At 31.1% G+C, this 20553-nt stretch overlaps 2 protein-coding genes across 5 annotated transcripts; both read left to right on the top strand.

Moving 5' to 3' along the window:
- The first annotated feature begins 2445 nt into the window (after positions 1 to 2445).
- On the top strand, positions 2446 to 7673 carry LOC149478946 (uncharacterized). 2 transcript variants are annotated; one of them, XM_089709152.1, is made up of 3 exons: positions 2446 to 2474; positions 6269 to 6497; positions 7489 to 7673. In XM_089709152.1, the coding sequence occupies exons 1-3, from the start codon at positions 2460 to 2462 to the stop codon at positions 7632 to 7634; spliced, it is 390 nt and encodes a 129-aa protein (XP_089565278.1). In that variant the 5' UTR covers positions 2446 to 2459; the 3' UTR covers positions 7635 to 7673. The 2 variants fall into 2 exon arrangements, with proteins under 2 accessions (XP_089565278.1, XP_089565277.1); XM_089709151.1 differs by lacking the exon at positions 2446 to 2474 and adding an exon at positions 5663 to 5722.
- A 2129-nt stretch (positions 7674 to 9802) lies between these two features.
- On the top strand, positions 9803 to 19126 carry LOC149478947 (vanin-like protein 1). Of its 3 annotated transcripts, none has more exons than XM_089708490.1 (10): positions 9803 to 9893; positions 12275 to 12391; positions 12881 to 13006; positions 13321 to 13490; positions 13815 to 14029; positions 14359 to 14445; positions 14689 to 14792; positions 15128 to 15310; positions 18169 to 18293; positions 18581 to 19125. In XM_089708490.1, exons 1-10 carry the CDS (start codon positions 9843 to 9845, stop codon positions 19014 to 19016), a joined length of 1614 nt encoding a protein of 537 aa, XP_089564616.1. In that variant the 5' UTR covers positions 9803 to 9842; the 3' UTR covers positions 19017 to 19125. The 3 variants fall into 3 exon arrangements, with proteins under 3 accessions (XP_089564616.1, XP_089564615.1, XP_089564617.1); XM_089708489.1 differs by lacking the exon at positions 9803 to 9893 and adding an exon at positions 10794 to 10961 and having other exon boundaries at positions 18581 to 19126; XM_089708491.1 differs by lacking the exons at positions 9803 to 9893; positions 18169 to 18293; positions 18581 to 19125 and adding exons at positions 10794 to 10961; positions 16042 to 16163; positions 16530 to 17132.
- The last annotated feature ends 1427 nt before the right edge of the window (positions 19127 to 20553 follow it).

The raw sequence follows: 20553 nt of genomic DNA on the forward strand, positions 1-20553 counted from the left end.
CATTGCTTATCTTTATGATATGAAATTTAACCATTGTTTTTGAAAATGTGCGAACTGTCATGTACGAACAGCTGATAGCTAGTGTTTTTTGCTATAAACCAATTTAATGGGTTTATTTGTTTTTGTTATAAAAATTGTAAATGTGTAGATACAATAACAAACACTTTATCATATCGTGTCTGAGGCGCTGTTAGAAGTAGAGCATAATTAAGTTTATAGTTATTTTTCTGTTGTCTCTTACAAAAATGTGGCCTTATATAGCTTTTATCTGATATCTGTCTATCATCATAATTTATTAGGAACTACCTATTTATACTTTTGAACAATATTTTCACACAATCGGGCAGTATAAACGAACCGAGGCATAGAGTGACATTGGTTTTTTTTATTGTTTTTCCTAAGCATTTATTATCCGCGTAAATTATAACGCATCGGTTCTTTAAAATACTTTTAAAACGCATAATTATTTTATGACGTGTTTTAAATAATTGCCAAATAGACACTTTAGTTTAAGATATGTGCCCTTACTTTATACCGCGACTCTATGAGCTAATTATATCAGCTCTCATAGATACTTAATTTCCTAATAAGTAAAGGATAATAATACGATAAAAACATTGCAATTGGTCATCGACCTACGAATCATTTAACTTCAATTGTCTTCTTAAATATTTATTAAACGGTATGTATCTATTCATGTTAATATTCCATTACCTATATCAGGACTACATTATCATAGGTTTTTCCATTCATATTATCTGATTGATTTAAACGTTTACAAAAAGTGTTAATAAATCTTGTTAAACTAAAATTACGGGTATGGAAAATTACGTGCAAATCAAGAAATAGAGTTGTAGAGCTCTTCTCCATAGGCTTTAACTAATATTGGTGCTATTATGGTGGTAAAATAATAAATAAACAATCTATATATATAAAACTCAAAGGTGACTGATATAGTGATCTATCAACGCACAGCCCAAACCACTGGACGTATCGGGCTGAAATTTGGCATGCAGGTAGATGTTAGGACGTAGGCATCCGCTAAGAAAGGATTTCCCGAAATTCTTGCGGGAACGGGGAAAAACGGGGATGCACACGTACAAAGTCGTGGGCGGAAGCTAGTAATAATATATTATACTAGCTGCGCCCCGCGGTTTCACCCCCGTGGATCCGCTCCTGTTTGTCTTAGCGTGATGAATGATGATAATATACCTAATATAGCCTATAGATAGATAGCCTCGATAAATGGCCTATCTAACACCGAAATAATTTTCAAAATCTCCTTTCCTTCGTTCCTCAGATTAGCGCGTTCAAACACACAAACAAAACAAACTCTTCAGCTTTATAATATTAGGATAGATTTATTCGAGTGCAAAGTGAGTGAAGACGAGTGCTTAAGTTAGTAAGTACTTACTATTTAAATGTTTTATCGAAACAGCCGAAATATATCAAAAAATTAAATAGTTTCGCTATGTCATTAAACTTAATCACATTAATGTTTTATGTCTCAACGGCAGAGGGCAAATTAACTGTGATATGATTCGTTGTAAATGATAATTATATTTATTTCATAGAACCATGTGACTGCTTTATGGTAATGTGTGTACCTAATGTGTACGTGATATTAAATGTATGGTATGTGCACCTATACGATAGGGTTAAATGCTTTTTGATAGAAAACCTAAATGTATAGATATTAGATATTATCTCAGGTAAGTACTAAATCGAAATCTTAAATATTAATTGTCACTTTACAATTATTACAACAATTGTGTGTGTGTGTGAGTGAGTATGTGTCGGTCACCATTATTTTTTTCTTTTCTTGAACGAAATAAAATAATTTAAGTAGTACCTAGCTACTTAAATTATTTTATTTCGTTTTTCCAGTTTGATAATTCTGAAATAGGTATTTCTTATCTAAGTACTATTTGCCTTTTTTGTGAAAGTGAGTCAAATAAATGTTACTTCCTTCATTTTTTTATTAATTATACCTACACTACAATCATTTCGATTAACTGCAATCCACTAAATATTCCAAAAACTCAATATCTATCAAGTGATAACGTCACTTTGTTTTTATTTATCTCCATTAATATTGGCTCACAGCTACGATGAAGTAACGAACATTCAAACAGACTTTACTTTCACGTATTTAATGCTTATCGTATTAAAATGGCGACTTGTAACCAGTTATAAGCGGTTATTTGTCGATAGGTTCAAGAAAGCCGTCCTATCATTACATCGGGACTTAATTTACCGACCACGTAATATACATAGATTACAGGCCAATGTCTTATGTTCTTGCGTACATATAATAAGTACATAGTATGTAAGTAAAAGTAGACCTAGGTTAGTTTGTGGAAAGTAAGCGGCATAATATGTGCAGGGTAATATGAGGTTTACACTATTGAAACCACAGACTAATAATAATATACTACGTATTGAAACAAAAAAATGGCATGCAGGAAAGGATGGTAGGTACCTAGTCAATAAAGTGGGGACAGCTTTACACTATTAGTAGTATTTTGGTATTTGTTTTGAGTGGAATAATATCAGAATGAATACTTTTCAGTCCTAAAATAGAAGTCTCATACACCAAAGTTTCCCAATTTTATACTATTTGAGATGCCATTGAAAAACAGGACCCTATTATTTATCATAAATAATACGAATTTATACCTGAAAGTTTGTAGAGCTCTTGTAAATTTTTTCACGTTTAAACTGGATAAAAAAAAATGTGAATTGTAAAGTATTTTTTGTGTTCATACAATGAAAGTTTGGTGAAATTGTATTTGCGTGATCGAGTAATAGATATTGCATTTATAACACTAGAAGGAGATACAGATCATTGATTAAATCCTTCAAAACATCCTGTTTTAAGAAAGTAACTGAAAATTAGGTAATACATTTTATATACAAAATTGTATTACACTATAGAAGATTTTGTGTTCAATTTGTATAGGTACTTATTCGTACTAATAAAAATCGTATCTATGTAGGCATTTAAATGTAGAGACTTATAATAACTTCTAATTTTACATAAAAATATAGCCTGTTTTAGATGTTTAATGTGATATTATAATATTACAGATATTTTCATAACATATTCAATTATCAGGAAAATAATATTAGAATTAACAGGAATCTATCGATAACTTATTAACATTAAAATATAATAGGTTCATATAAATAACTGAAGAATCAATGATCACATACATCACATAGTTATACTTTTTTACTGTATACTCTAAGCCTTTTTTAATGAGGATAAAAAATAAAACAACACTACAAAATGACGGAGCACTTAAGAGTCCTAATCGATTTTAGAGTGATTTTTACTTGTTTCTGTAATTCTTTAGAAGCTCGTTTAACAAAACTAAATTAGTAACAATGTGTGATGATATCTTAAATTAAAGATTCATTCAATATCTAAAATACGTTCGAGACAATTTATTGATATTCATTGTCCAGTTTGTTTAATAGCCAATAACCTAAGGCGTGTTTCAATTTTTTCCATGCGGGACGTTCGTGTCTTTGTATTTTACACGGAATTTAATAGAAGAAGTTTTCTTATAAAATATACTACAGTAAAGACACTGAGACATCCTAAAATATGTTCGAGGCAATTTATGTACTTTTATTGAAAAATTCAAAGAACATCTAAGTTAAAATAGCCTTACTTTGATGAAATTTTATGCGTATATGGCGTCGAATTTCTAGTTCTTACAACAGAGTTAAAAAAAATAAAAAATACACACTAAATGATAGGTTAATGCTTAAAAATTTGCAATAAAAAAATACATATTATGTGTTTTATGAAAGAAATGGAATAATTTAAAGTTCTCTAGAATTTTCGATTATATACGGGAGCGCAAACGTTGTTACGGCAGATCTATATAATCGAATATTCTAGAGAATTTTAAATTATACCATTACCTTCATATAACATAGTAGTTAGTTGTTTTAAACGAGCTCCTAAAGAATTAAAGAAACAAGTCAAAATCACTCTTAAAATCGATACGGCCCCTTAATACAATTATAAAAACAGGTGATAATACTATATACATGTATTGAGATTTTAACCAAATTCCTGGAATCGAACATTTAAACATTGATTGATAAATATAAGAAACTTGATATACCTAACAATAGTACACCTAAATAATATAGGGAAAAGATAGATTGTTTACTTAAGAATTAATAAATAGGTAGGAATGAATGTTCCAGATTTTCAGGATATTAATTAGGTATGTACGTAGTATTTCCATTGGATGGGACCTTGAAATATGTTTATTTAGTTTCAGAAAATATTCCTATGAAAAAAAACATAATTATATAATATTTTTTATAGTAAGTAAGAAGATATTATGAATACGTGAAGTGTCATAATAAATAAAATAAATAACACAATTTTATGAGTTACGCAATGTTTTGTAACTTGTGTAGGTATTTCTAATAATAATATTCTCATAGTTTGGTTCGCATAATTTTTGTCTGAAATTTTTTGCAGTAGTAGATGCGAAGGGTAAATCAAAAGCATTAAAAATACACTCTATGAGCTCTCTCTCTACCTAAAAATAAATAAATTTTGAATTTGAATTTATTTTATTTGAATAAGTACTTAGTTTTACTCAAACATCAACCCTCAAATTAGACTCTCATAATATGAACGAAGAACGGTGAAATTCGTGCATCAAAACCACAAGAAAGAGTATTTCCGCATCGCTGACTCTGCCTACAACATTGCCGTTATTAAGAAATGTATAGAACAATGTTTGGCAATACATACAATCTACATACGTGACAAATAATTTTCGAGACTCACCGGCTCGATCCGGTTAAGATGGCTCTCATCAAGACCAGACCATTGTGCCAATCACTTGACCCCTGACATAATGAAATACTGTTTATTTTATACACGGTTGTCGTTTGTGTTCTTAGATCGAGAATTTTAAACGCACAATATTTAAATATTGATAACGTAGTGTTTGTTTGATTATGTGGATCTCCTTTTCACTAGTATAAGTGGGTGATTAATTCTATTCAAATAGATGTACCTAATATACAGAAAAATTCAAAGCGTTTGGCTCTATATTCGTCATTCGAACTGCAAAGGACCGTAACATGATTCCTGAATGTTCTCCAACAAGTACAACTTGGTGGTCTTCAAGAGAAAAGTGAACCTTCTATGGAAGCGCGTTCCTTAACTTACTACAATATAAACAAAATATAACTGTAGCTGTTATATTTTAATAATGGTGGTGGTTCTAAAAAAGAAATGTAGAGTTCATATAAGAGAGTGGTTTGATGTGTTGCTATTAAATTTGTACAAAATGGAATGTGATCTTATTATTATGTATTTGTTTGCACATGAGGTAGTGAAACTCTTTGCTATGCAAAGAAAATCAGCACAACATTTGATTTATTTAACTCCATTTCTTCCTTGAACACGTTAGGAACTATCCAAAATAATGTTCTTATACTGATCAATCGCCTGGTTAATCTCAGTTTATATTATTAAACTATGTAGGTAATTGTTCTATGGCGTGTTTCCGAAATTGTTATTATTGTCATTTCTCTGCTATAAGATTGTTTTACATCTCTTGTATCACCATTGTTTTAGAACAATGATACTGTCATTCGGAAGAACTCAGTCATTTGGAGACAGTGAAGAGTAATGTACGTTTGGATATTTTTACTCCTAGCACTGTCAGTAATTGAGGTATCAGCATATAATTTTACAATACGGTTTCCAATGTGGTGTACTTTCAGTTTTAATAAGTGCACTTTTAATTTTAATCTCAATTTTGACTTCTCCTGATCTTTCTGTAAGTGCTAACGTGTGTCCAATATTTCTCCTTTATTCCTTATTAGTTGTTTGTCTGATATGATTTTTATGTCAATGTTTATGATATCATGATTATTTGGTAGTCTAAATTGTAAGTGATAACAAGCGAATCACGAAGCATTTAATCATACCTAAGAACGAACGAAAATGTAGCTAACAGACTTCTAACAGTTGAATATATTGGTATCGATAATACTTTCCCTTTCTTAATTATTCATCAGAACGAGAAAAGCGAAGACAATTCAAATTTAAGTGCCTGAATGCGCTAGATAATTTTCTTAACAATAAAATCTTATATTCATTATAATTAAAATTTTAACTGATAAAACACTAAAAGTTCAGTATAAAAGTCTTATTAACTGCTGCCTATCACCTAATAAATTTATAAATTAATAAACTTTAACACTCTGTTAATCGCAGCCTATTAAACCCGAGCTACCTGAAGCAGATTTCAGTATGGACGAATTTCCATTGTACAAATCATTAGGAATATCAATAGGGAAGAGACCTGGCAGAACGCTTGAAGATGGACATTTAGAGAAGGAGTTTAAAGAACTCTACCAGGATATGATGAAAGGAAGCGAAGAAGTTGATAAAACTGAAGATTTAGATGCTTACGTTTCGCATACTGATCTAACAAGGCTTAAAAGTGAGTCGCTATTTTATTTAATTTCAACTATTCTTATCGACTTTAAAAATGACCTCCTCCTTCCTTCTACGTTCCCCTTTTCACTCAATTTATGAGATTATTACGTCAATGTTTGCTAACGTTTAATAGGATAAAAAATATAAAAACATTTTTTTTAATTCATCATTTGATGTTTTACATTAAATAATGTCACCTATTATATTATGGTTAGCAAAATAATAAATAGAACGCACTGTGCAATGGTAACCATTATTCTATAAAATCGATAATTCTATAAAATCGTTGTTTAATTTATATAAAAGTTGTTTAATTTGATATACTAGTATGTATAATAAAATATGCGGCTATTAAGAGCACCAACCCCAATGACCAAATGTTTCTTTTCTAAACGTTTTCAAAATTTTATGTTCCCATTCTTATATAACAAACTAGCTTTCCGCCTGCGGCTTCGCCCGCGTTTTCAAAGAAAAACCCGCATAGTTCCCGTTTCCGTGGGATTTCTAGCCTATGTTACTCGTGGATAATGTAGCTTTCGAATGGTGAAAGAATTTTTAAAATCGGTCCAGTAGTTTATGAGCCTATTCATTACAATCAAACAAACAAACAAACAAAGTTTTCCTCTTTATAATATTAGTGTAGATTTAGTAAACTTATTAACTTCCGGCAGTTGACGTTACTCAATATTAAATACATATAAACTAACAAGCATTCTAGTGTCCAAAGACTATAAGCAAACAGAACAGATTCTAAGAATACTTTAACTGTATAATTGTTTAAATAAGCTAAATATCATGTTCAAAGTTGAATTGTATTAAACGTGTCGGACCCTTTGTGAACATCCTTTTTCATCGTACAATCGTTGTATGGCCCCGCGAGACAGGCTGTGCCTAGTGCGGGGTCCGCTGTCGAAATCTGTACTTATTTTAATAACCTTCCTTTTGGCAAATAAATATAATTTTATTATTTTTTATTTTAAATCATTTTCTCCTAGGTGCGTCAGATCGTCGTCGTTCCGTTATGCGCTCGCCAGCTATAAAAAGACGTGCTCGCTCGCAAACTATTCGACGACAAAAACTTAATAGCCAGAGCCTGAGGAGTCATTTACAACATTCCAGGCAATCTAATATTGAAGAATAATCATTATAAGAATATTTGATATTAAAACTTTCGTATGTATTTTGTTTTTTATTGAGCATGTCATACATATTTGCCCAGATTTTTTGTAGGAGTCTCAAATTCTTTATAATTGGTTCATTCTGACGAATTCGAACCGAGTTTATCGAAATGTGGGAACGAATGGGCTAGTTATTCTCATCATTTAAGTTCATCATTAGGCTATGGGGCTGGAAAATGCTTAATATTACTGCTTTATTTTGTACAAGGTAAGATAGGAAGAAAAGGTATAATATCAAGAAGAAAGGTACAGTCAGAATGAAGCAAATTTTCTTTAAATCGCTCGAAATAGAAAATTAAAATTAATTAGGTGTAGTCGTTTTATCTTAGTAGACAGCTGTAGTCGCAGTTATTATAATTTATAATTATTATTTAACTATTGTTAGGTTCTACTGTAAACATTTTGAAGAATAAAAATGGCTAAATGAATGAATTTTCAATGAGAAATATTATGGCCTTTTTTGTAAGAAATATTGCAGTAATATTGATATTGGACAACCATAACAAATATAACAAAATCAAATCTTTTCCCTTTTTAGTGAAGACATTCAAGCCTGCTTTTCAAACGGCTAAATTATTAATTGTTTATTATTGTAAAGGTTTCAAACTTTAAAAAAGTACGATATATCACGCGATCGAAAAACGGTGCTAATATATTTAATAGGAGTTATGCTTTTTCATTTGCTGATTTGACTTTGCATGTGCTTCAAAGAAAGTAATTTAAGTTTGATGTGTTTATAATATTTTAAAACTTTATGTATAAATGACTTTTTATACCTAATATCTGTAAGGTAAGAGTAGACCACTACCTCAACGCTCCGCTTATAATATGAGGCGTGCAATATTCAGAGTCAAGTCACGTCAAGGTATAAAGTAGCTTCGAATAAATGGCTATAGTAATTATCAATTACCTCTTAGACTTCTGTTTTTAACCAAAATTAATTTTGTGACAAGTATTTTGAGACGTTGCTCTGCCCTATTGCTCCTCTTCGTGTTTTCTCTATACTTACCTACCCACGTAAAATTACCGAATTACGATCAGCGACACATCTGACAATTCATGTTTATTACATAAAAAATTATGTATGCATGTATACGTGCTAGTTTCATTGTTTTAACAAATTAATTTGAGCTCAGAATAGGTATCAATCATTTCCATTTTGTTAAAATTCCGGTTCCATTTTTTGTATTTAAAAATTTGACTACCAAATAACTAAAAACGGAAAAAACAAATAAATCATAAGAAAGTTGCGGTCAAATACAACTTAAAACAAATACTTTGATGCCATAACTTATCATGAGGAAATTTAATACTTAAACAAAAACAAATTTACACGCAGACGCAGACTGTGTCAATGAATGCAAAAATTATTCGTCACTGCAGAAACTAATGAGAAACGTAAATTTAACTGTGAGCTGTCTCAATAAGATTTAATTTACCTCGCTGTAACGTAGAGTCCTACATGCACATTACTAATATTAATTTCCAGACGGGACCTCCCCTGCAACAAGATTGTAATAAGTTTCCATTGTTCTACGATTTATTTAGTTATTTTGTGACCATGCAAGAGTCTAATTCATTTTCAAAATAAATAAAAGCAAATTTGAATTATCCGTAGTTTTGTTAAAAATATATTATAGGACCTAAGTATGAACCCTGTGGGATGCCAAATGAGGTGAGTTCTTTGAATGGTTGTAAGTATCGTAATTCGTATATCTGTCAGTGAACAGTATGTCTCGTATGTATTTACATATTGATGATACATGATCTATTATTTCCGATATAGACCCATAGAATATTAAATTTAAATTGCGTAAGTGTATCAAACGCTCTAGTGTAATCAGTGTAAATTATATTGTGAGTCATAATGTCAATATTTTTATTATTTACATGCTCAATTAATATTAAATATAGTTTTTGGGGTAAAATGTATTAAATTGTTAATACCTTTTAATAGAATCACTTGTTACGAACAACATTTAGTACATTGAATCTTACCGCATGATTTTCGAACCTTGTCATATTAAAAATAAAGATAACTAATCCGTCAATTTCTCTTATCGATGGAGACAACGAACAAAGGTTGGCTCACACTCGCAATTTATATAACGTGGGATAGGAAAATCACGTTATCAGTTGTACTCAAAGTGTAGTGGTAGATTGCTATAACAATGCGTTTAATATTAATGATATTTGCGTCTCTGTTACGACTTTCGCTTCAGGTAAATATTTTGGTATAAATTTTTTAGTTCAAAATTAGATTTACTAAATTTCCTATAAAATCTATCTTTAAAGAAATAGTAATATAGAGTATATAGACAAGGAGATTTGTATGTTATCTGTAACACAGTATAATTAAGATAAAACATGTTTTTATGAAGATCGCGGAAAAATAACAAACTACACAATATTGAATGCACTGTCAAGGGCTTTTACAATGAGAACATAATATGTATAAATTTGTGGAGGTGTTACTACTATCAGTGTGAATTTATGTCAATTGTACCGTGTAATAATAATTAGGTACCTATCTATTATCTAACGACAAAACAATATCAATAAATTGACTCTTGAGGGTACAAAAATTATCGAGTTAAAATGCAAATGAATTATTTTATTTTTAACATTGTCATTTTCATTTCATTTTATACGTAGGTAGAGAAAGTTTCGAATATCTTTTTTAACGTCCAGGTGCATTTAAATCAGCTTGTAATTATGATAATGATCTAATTAATTATGATACCATGTGATACGATGATTTATCTCGGAAGAGACTCTAGATAAATCTAATAACTAGGTACCTAATAAGTAATTAGACATGTCCAAATTATAGAGGTACAATACAAAATTCTTTATTTAACACAAACACATACACAAGAGAAAAAAAAAATCAAATAAAGAAACATAATAGGCATTATAATATTGTGTTAAATAGGCGCCCTTATCGCGACAAGCAAACTCTGCCAGGCAACGGCCAACGGTAAAAGGTATTGTTAATATTTCTCACACTTATTTACGTAGGTAATGATAAACGTATTAAAAAATATCGAATGATTACAATAATGGATATTGGATGCTTGCCAAAGTACATAGGTTAAGCGGAGACAGCAGTGCGTAGTGTACAATGAGACTTCAACACAACAACACTGTATTTACGTTATTTGATAAACAGCTCTATGTGAATGAGCTTTAGATCTAAATTCGTACATTGTGTTTGATTGTTTTTATGTGTGATAATGAAATCCCTTATACTGCTCGGATTATTCTGCTTATTAATCGGATCAGAACAGGTGACAACATTTTGTACTAAACAGACTTTAATTTTATTGTTTTAAGATATGTTCATCTTGTTGATTTATGTAAATAATTTCAGTTTTCTGTTAAAATTGAATGGTTGAAAAATATGTAGAGTGTTGGAATAATTAGTGAGTTAATAAAAATAAACGAATGATTCATTGTGTGTTCATAATTTATCCTTCTTAATATACATATTTGTTATACATTTTACAGTCCGATACTTCCTTTAGATCATTGTTTATTTTACTAAATAATGAAATAAATATATGTAATGTCAATTAGGTATTAAACCGGCTACTCACGTACCTGTCGCAGGGGCAATTTTGAAATTGGATCCTTAATTGTGATGTGTATAGGCAAGCAGGGGCAATTTTATAGAACAACTGAAATTGCCCCGACCGCCGACCAGATATTGTTCCAATATTGCCCCTGCTGCAGGTACGTGAGTAGCCGGCTAACAAAATGTAAATTTAAAAATGACTAGGTAGTTACTTGATATATATTTTTAATAAGTAATTTAGTATAAACACAGATAATATAATACTATACTGTATAATTAAGCGAGGCACCTACCTAGATGATATAGCAAAAAATTAACATAACTATAAAGCGCGTGACACACGGTGAAGATACTATAATATTATTTTATCTTAAGATACGGTAATATTTTATATTATAGTATCTTAAGGTATCCGGTATCAGCGTTCTGACCATCATTTTTCTTTTTGTCATTGCGTACTAAGACCCCTGTAGAACCGCCATCCTGTTACAACTGACCCGAAATTTTGTGGGTCATTCACATAAAAAGGCTCTATCATTAGTTCCTTTATTTATGTATGAGATTATTATTATTACATTAATAAAACGCATTAGCAATTTAAATAAAAATATCTTTTATTGAGCTATAATTTAGGTTGTACTAAGGGTAATTCAACATGGAAATAGTTTGGATACAATTAAATTTTAATTATTATATTAATTAATTATGTATTTAGTTGGAATTAGACACGAAAGATAATAACATTTTCTTCACATTACAATATATTATTGCCTGTCGTGATAATATCGTTAAGGTAACAATTTAATTTAGATAGGAACATATTTTTAATCGTGATTTTTGTTTGTTATCTATTATCAATAAATATGATGTTGCTCTATTCTGCGATAGATATATATACTTTCCCATAAGGAAAATCGTTCAGCAAAACAGGTGTATAATGCATAATGCGTCTGCCCCATACCCCACAAGGGACACTGTACTACTTATCATCCCAATATAACTTTATCATTTATTGTTTTATTCCAGATTTCGACGCCATCCGATGATAGTTATGTAGCAGCGGTGGTAGAATATCAAGTTTTAGCCAATACGGATACTAATGTAGACAATTATGTCCGTTTAATTAAAGAAGCTGCAGAGCAGGTAATTATTGTTTATTAAAGAAATACTATAAAAATGAGACGAATATGATAAGTATTAAGTCGATCGACACTAACATTATAAAGATGAAAGATTTTAATTTTTGTATGTAAGGGCTGAACTCAAAAACAGTCGAAAAAACATTCGTAACGTGGGCTTTTATATCAACCACTAGCTGCTCCGCGCGGTTTCACCCCCGTGGCTCCACTCCTTTTGCCCGTAGCGTGATGAAATATAGCCTATAACCTTCCTCGATAAATAGGCTATCTAACACCGAAAGAATTTTTCAAATCAGATCAGTAGTTCCCGAGATTAGCGCGTTCAAACAAACAAACAAACTCTTCAGCTTTATAATATTAAGTATAGATGGCGAAGCATCCAGGCCAAGTAATAACGAAAAATATATATACGTATAGTTTATGAAGCTATATTATGTAGTTGTAAAGTCTTAGTCAGTTAGTTAAACTAATTGATTTCATTGCTTTATTTCAGAATGCTGATATCGTGGTGTTCCCAGAAATGACATTAAACCGTGGCAGCCGACAAGCAGAAGTGCCGATATATGGCAAGCTAAAGGAATATCCAGTACCAGCCCTACATGCAGACCTCTATGATTCGGTAAGAAATACGATTTTAAATTAAATAGAAAAACTAAACCGGCAAATGTTGTATGATGTAAGCATCTCAGGCATACCTATGCACATAAAAATTATTTAAGCGGTCGAAACATTGTGGTAGAGTTTGGTAATATATATTTCACAATAGACCAACAAACAGAATTTATAGTTTATTAAATAACTTGTGCTCTTTAAATACTCGTGCCCTTTATTCCACAACTGCTTTGCATCCAAAATTCTTTGACCATAAATAAGGCAATTCATGCGGGAAAAATATTGATATTTTTATTAAATCACACTATCACATCGTTTCAGATTCTTGTATCAATATCATCAGCTGCAAGAAACAATAGGATATACGTAGTCATTAATATTCAAGAGAAAATGGACTGTGCAGATGCGCCCGGCGAAAATTGTCCTGAGAAAAAACTATATCATTTCAATACTAATGTAGTTTTTGATAGAAATGGAGCTATTATCGACAGGTAAAATGATTTAACTTTATATTTGAATACCTCTAATGAAGATCATAATAAATAACAATTTGTAAATAGGTAAAGTCTGAACTGTGAATTGTGTAAGTGCTTTCGAACATTAACATTTCTTTCTTTCTTTCTTTCTTTCAATTAGTTTAGGAAAAATATACTTTTTAGTTTTTTATAAACGTGCATCTTAATTATTTTTTTAATTAACTGGATCAATAATTGGTCTTTTGAAAATTCTTCCTACCACAAAAATCGGCACTTGATTTACATTTTTTATTAATTTTCATCATCCACTATTTCTTTTTTAAAACCATCAATTTCCAGATACCGCAAGATAAATCTCTTCGGCGAATACACACGGACGCCAGCACTCAAACCAGAGCTGGGTATATTCACGACAGACTTCGGGGTCACGTTCGGCCACTTCATCTGCTTCGACCTGCTGTTCCAGGTCCCCGCCGTACAAGTAGTGCAGAAGTATAATATAACAGATGTTATTTTCCCCACCATGTGGTTCTCGGAATTGCCGTATTTGACAGGTAAATATAGGGTAAATAGAACAACTCTACATCATTCTTCTAACGGCGCAGAACGCTCTACGCCTGTTTACACTAAAATAATGTGTACATATCTAAATGCACGGTAACAAACAAATCAGGAAGTTTTGTTACATACATATTTGAAAAGAAATAGGTACCTATTCATATATTATTATTCCTTCTACATTTTAAGATACATTAAACGTTATACTTGACTAGCAAAAAAGCAGATATTACGAAATAAAAAATTCCATTTAATTGGGCATACATGTATATGTATATTTATGTAGTTGCTTAATAATTTTAATTTGTTTATTTATTAATTTCAGCCGTTCAGATCCAAGAGGGTTACGCCCACGCTATGAACGTCAACTTCCTTGCTGCTGGAGCGAACAATGTGCGCATTGGAAGTGCTGGTAAGGCTTAAAACAACTGTGCATAAAGGTTTGCATAGGCATGCATAAACTCTTGTTTGTTCTTGACTTTATAGTCGATGATATGTAATTAAAAGGATGATTTAATTTAATTGTGTTTGTTATTATTGTGGAGTCAAATAAATGATCTTTCTTTCTTTCTTATTTAACGATCAATAAAGAACTAGGTATTACTTTATTTGAATAGACATGACCATGTTATAAGCGTGTATTATTTCGTTACAGGCTCGGGAATATATTCAGGCAAAGCTGGAGCACTCGTTAGTATCATGCCCGGTTTGCCCACCACACGACTCCTTGTGGCAAAAGTGCCAAAGGTCCCTGGCGAGGTTGGTATAAAAATACAACAAAAATTAAAAAAAAAACACTTTAATTATTTTTACGTGATTGAAGAATACAAAATATCCCTTGACTTTGTTGATGTGTCTTAAATATATTAAAGACTAGCTGTGCTCCGCGGTTTTACCCGCAGTGCTCCACTTCTGTTGGTCTTAGCGTGATGATATATGGCCTATACCTATAGCCTTCCTCGATAATTGCTATCTAACACCGAAAGAATTTTTCAAATTGGACCAGTAGTTCCCGAGATTAGCGCGTTCAAACAAACAAAGGCTTCAGCTTAATAATATTAGTATAGATACCCGTAGAAAAATCTCAATTACAGGTAAAAGATGCGTACCCCGGGCCGATATATGACAACCCGGCCGACCACGACTACCTCCTGTTAAAAGTAGACCCCTCTCTCGAATCCCACAAGAGCCAGCTACTGGAAGCTGGCTCCCAGGACTTTGTGCTTGTAGATGGCGCCACTATGTGCAGATTTAAAGTCAATTTATCCGCTGCTACGGTAAGTTCTTTTGAGGAAATAGCATGTGTAGTACCTACCTACGTTTGTTTGCATGAGTTGTGGATGCCTTTTTGATTTACATTCATCTGAGAATTATTGCTAAAAATTCAAACCCAAAATTATCATTGCTAGAGCAAGGAGAATTGTTATCTAGTAGTAGTGACAGTTGCTTATCGATATTAAGTTATTAGTTTTGAAAAAGAGGAGGAGTAATTATTCAAATTGATTTGATTTAAAACTACACATATTTAACGTAATCTTTAACATGAAACATCGCTTCGACATTAGCAACAAATATTTAACGAAATCTTTAACACGAGGTTATTTATATTAATAAGAACATTCAGCTCTTTATATAAATATTACATGATGGAAGAAATAATCATAATACATTGACAAAAACCCTGCATGTTACTAACTGCATGTTCGCTAGTGCATTATTCGCATGATTCCTTTAAAATATATGTTTGGTAAGTAGCTATATATTATTTCTATGTACATATTTGGTTATGATTTGTGCCAAGTTTGACTAACCATTGTGATTGCTTGTTTTTTGCTTCCTGTAAAAAATGGCTTGAATTCAGAAATCTGAAAATTGGTTTTTCATTCACATCAATGAACAAAGAATAAGCATTGCTATTCTAGCGACATCTTCATTCCTCAACCATATCATATTCTTATATGTAATCATCTTTTGACAAAAATATATCATTTTTTCTGGATTTTTCTAGAACCTGAGGTACAGAGCGTTCATCCAAGATCACGTTCAAGTGTATGCAAAACGTCATTTAGGAGTGACTGGGTGTGTTGTGACTGCTTGCGAATCTGATGATCCTACTACGTGCCCTTATAGGTACATATATTATATTGGTATTATATTGTATTTTAATAGAAATGTCATTTTAATTCGTTAGATGGACGTTATTATTCTGAAATCTTCAACGTATATTAGCAATTCCACAAAGACGAATTAAATCAATATTTTTTTTTATTATTTTTATATGTCTCTTGAATTTAAACATCATATAAAAACAATAGCAATAACATAAAAAAGATTCACCAAAAAATGGTCTTATCGATAAGCACTTAGCGATCTCTATTTTCACCAGGTATACAGTTAATTATAATTTTAGATATGTTTTATTTGGTTTTTTGATTTCATATCTATGTCAAGGAAATTGATTCAAATATTATATTCTAATCATGAATTTTATTACAGGTACCATAAGGACAGGAAGATGGATATCCAAGAAATAGAAATTGAAATGTCATCACACTCATTCAATTACAACTCCACTCTAAAATGCAATGACGTAGAATATTACGCAGTATCGTTCAGAAATAATAAATTTCCTCTAAATCCAAGCAACTATTCGATTCAAGTTAAACAAGATGGCGAAAGTGATACACAAAATGGCGGCAAAATTACCTTGCTATATAAACTAAAAGAACCCCAAAATGATTTAGTTTCATTTGGAATATGGGGTCGTGTGTATAGTGAAGACAACAAGCCAGAAGTTGATTTTACAACTGAAGATCTCAATAGTTATAATGAGATCGAAAATGTTATCTATGGTTTGACTACTGAAAAGACTGATCTTTGAATAAAATGTTCAAATAAGAGATAAAAGAATAGATTTTCAAGAACATGTTCTATTACAATTATGGAATAATTTGTTCATGTTCATGGAAAATAAGTACACTAGAAATAGGTAATGACGTATAAAAAAGTGAATAAAATTAAAATACTTTCTGCCTTAATTAACGTAAAATAACCTAACTACTTACAAAAGTATATACTTAGTGTATTTGTGCAGTTGAACTACTTTAAGTGTACAGTATAGTATTTTAATAAAATTGAAACAAAAATTGACCAAATGACTGATTGTTTTATTTCCTATGTTTTATTATGTTATTATTGAGTGCAATTATTTAATTCACGAAATAGAATTATATTTAAAATTCAACAAAATGTTATAATATGTTTAAAATTCCTTTATTTTTTCATTTTTGTTTCTCTTTAGGAAGTGAATGACAATGAGCACAAAATTTTTAGAAGTAAAATCTTCATTATTAGATTCAATCTATTATTTTTCTCGCTGCAGTGCCACAAGTCTCTTGCGAGGGTTTAGGTGCTAATTATATTAATAAACTATCGCGTAATAATTACAATAGTCAAAGGTTATTGGGTTATCTTGAGTTATGTGCTCTCGGGAAGATCCCTATACAAGCCAGAGAAATTTCAAATTCCCACCGAAACCCAGATAATTTACAACTTGTAGGTATCAGTTCGGAATAACTATTATTATTCTTATAGTATATTTTCTAATAGAAATTATCGATTAAGAAAGCCAACTGCACAGAAGTTAGGTGTAATAAAGCATACGCGCAAAGAGCCCTAAGATTTTCTTTCAGTCCCATCAGCCATGCTCCAATATAAACGAAGACACACATACAAAATCGTGAGGATCAACAGCTTAACGTGCCTTTGCAAAGATATGTCAGTATTGCTATTCCGAACTCCAAGGTGTTATTGATACTTAACATACACATTCGTTTGACCTGACCTGATTCAATATCCTCGTCACATTACAACGTATACCTATAGCCACTTACCTACTTTTCTTAACATCTATAATTTATGGAAATACTAGCTTATCGCCCGCGGCTTCGCCCGCCTTGTCTCAAACCTAATAAATTATATACTAAAACCTTCCTCTTGAATCACTCTATCTATTTAAAAAAACCGCATTAAAATCCGTTCTGTAGTTTAAAAGATTTAAGCATACAAAGGGACATAGGAACAGAGAAAGCGACTATGTTTTATACTCTTCATAACCATATGATCTTTCCTATAGCTCTACAAATATAGAGCTGGTGCATTTGATGGAGTTCGTACGTATGATGGCGTGGCCACCGGTGGAGTCAGAATATGTGCCGTGTATGCCTGTACCGATGATACCAGGGAATCTTGCGGAAAAAGGTATGTCATTAAATAGGAACATTTATCCACAATAAGACTCTTATAGGCATGTATTATGTATTGAGAAAAGGATGGTCGGCCATGCCGCTTTTTTGCTCGAATTGGCGGGGACACTGCCGTGCCCCGAGATATATTATAGTACTGTTTATTTTGTTGTATTTTTTTTTAATATCAGTACGTTATTAAGCATTAATATATTTACAACATGAAATTGAGATTAATTGTAAAATTGAGCGAAGGTATTAATCGTACGTACACTATCCATCCCATTTTCTTTAATTTCCCAGGTTCCCACAATACAGTCCAAATGCCTTCCCGACGTTCGAAGAGCTGACAATTCAAGCGACCTTCGCGACACCACAAACTGTCCAAGAATTGGGAGCAGATGACGTAGCGTACTTCCCCGTATCCCTCAAACCATCGATACTACCTCTAGAAGCTGATGAATTTATCTATACTTCGACAACTTCACTCAACACTGATGTGTATAGCTATATCTTAGTGAATTGTAGCGCAGAATTGTATAACTTTGGCATATTTGGACGGGTTTTCGATAGAGATGGTCAAGAACCGACTCCTCCTTTGGCTGATGATGAGCCCGAAAACACTACGACGATAACAACAGCTTCTCCTGAATGCTGTTCCCCGGGTTCATCTGCAGCGATATATCTTAATTTGTTCTTGTTAATGACTGCTATGGCCGTGTCGTCGTTTCTTAGTTGATTCCAAAATATTCCTTTTTATTTATTCAGTCAAATTTAGTACTTAGTTCTATTGTAAAATATGAGAGGAGTGAAAAGAATAAATGATGATGACTTAGTTTAAATAATTTTCGTCTCTTCAATCTTCATAATATAATATTTTAAAATATGTGACTCTCTTTGACTGTTTAATGTACCAAACTAGAAAATAGATTTGTTGGTCTTTTACACTGTCGAAGTATATATATAAATTGTTAGAATATTTATTTAAAAGTACAAATTAAAAATGGTAGCAATAAAGCATAATAAATAAGCATTATAATTAGGTATTAAATATGGATTTTATTATATTTTGTTACAATTAAAAATTTATCTAACATTTATAACCATGTTTTTTTTATTTTCTTCATTAATAATTAAAATAATATTATCCGTTAATACGTTATTAGATACAATAAAATGACCTACATTTGAAAAAATAGGTACATGTTTTTCATAGATCCTTTAAGCATGTTTATCAATATTATCACTAATATCTTTCTAATAATGTGTCTTTCAGTTATTGAAGTCGTTTTTATAGTATACAATTTATCACTAAAATTCTAATTTAGGTAATTTTTCCATACTATATGATAGTGTAATATGACAGACGCGTAATTTGAAAAAAAAAATCCTACTTTTCTCTATTATGTACGGCATAATATATTTTTTTGGAAAGAATAATTCAAATACTCTTCCATTCATTTAATAATAATTGCGTAAACATATTATATAGAAACGATTAAAACACAAATAACACCAATTTACAGTTTTCCTTATAAAATTTATACAACAACTATGCGAATAGTATGGTTTGGTTACTATAATGTAAAGGATGAGTAAATTATACTAATATTACACAATACGCTTGTGAGAGTAAAGATAACGTATCTGTATGTATTAGTATACAGGGTGTAAACGTTAAGTGTGCACAGGCGATTAACCGTAACTATTGAAGATATCAAAAAACTTTATACTGATATCGAAAGCTTAAAATGACAATAATAACTTTTATAAAATAAAACGGGAAATATCCAAAAAAGTTACATGAAACACTCCCATACATTGAATTTTCCATACATTTTGTGCTCAAAGCAAATGTTCGAAGTGACGTCCTCGTTTTGGAATACCATTGTATTACGTACAAGTAGTACGATCGAGCCCTGTTTACAATTTCTAAATGAATTTTTATTAAAATTTGCGAAGTATTAAAATTTGCGAAGTAATTTACTTAAGCACAAATTCAAAAAAAGAACCAAAATTTTTCATATTACATGTTTAGGATAGTCATATATTCTCATACTAAATGTATGGTAGTGTTTGGTGTAAATTTTTTGGATATTTCCCGTTTTATTTAAAAAAAAAGTTATTGTTGTCATTTTACTCATTAGGAAAAGGGCTTTCGATGTCCGTATAAAGTTTAGACATCTGCAATATAACTATTGGAATAATCGCCTGTGCACACTTAACGATTACACCCTGTATATTATGTAGAGACAAATATTTAATTATTACATTCG

The sequence above is a fragment of the Colias philodice genome, chromosome 21, assembly GCF_061535455.1.
Source record: "Colias philodice isolate Cphi_HAF_F1 chromosome 21, ilColPhil1 Martin Lab GWU primary, whole genome shotgun sequence".
Taxonomy (NCBI): Eukaryota; Metazoa; Arthropoda; class Insecta; order Lepidoptera; family Pieridae; genus Colias; species Colias philodice.

Excerpts from the sequence above, each read along its gene's own strand:
- LOC149478946 (XM_089709151.1), top strand. The coding sequence starts at position 5,678 with ATGTACGTTTGGATATTTTTACTCCTAGCACTGTCAGTAATTGAG. Across the intron at positions 5,723-6,268 it reads TAGCACTGTCAGTAATTGAG|CCTATTAAACCCGAGCTACC; the intron begins GTATCAGCATAT and ends TGTTAATCGCAG. Across the intron at positions 6,498-7,488 it reads TGATCTAACAAGGCTTAAAA|GTGCGTCAGATCGTCGTCGT; the intron begins GTGAGTCGCTAT and ends ATTTTCTCCTAG.
- LOC149478947 (XM_089708489.1), top strand. The coding sequence starts at position 10,908 with ATGAAATCCCTTATACTGCTCGGATTATTCTGCTTATTAATCGGATCA. Across the intron at positions 10,962-12,274 it reads TATTAATCGGATCAGAACAG|ATTTCGACGCCATCCGATGA; the intron begins GTGACAACATTT and ends GTTTTATTCCAG. Across the intron at positions 15,311-18,168 it reads TCAATTTATCCGCTGCTACG|CTCTACAAATATAGAGCTGG; the intron begins GTAAGTTCTTTT and ends TCTTTCCTATAG.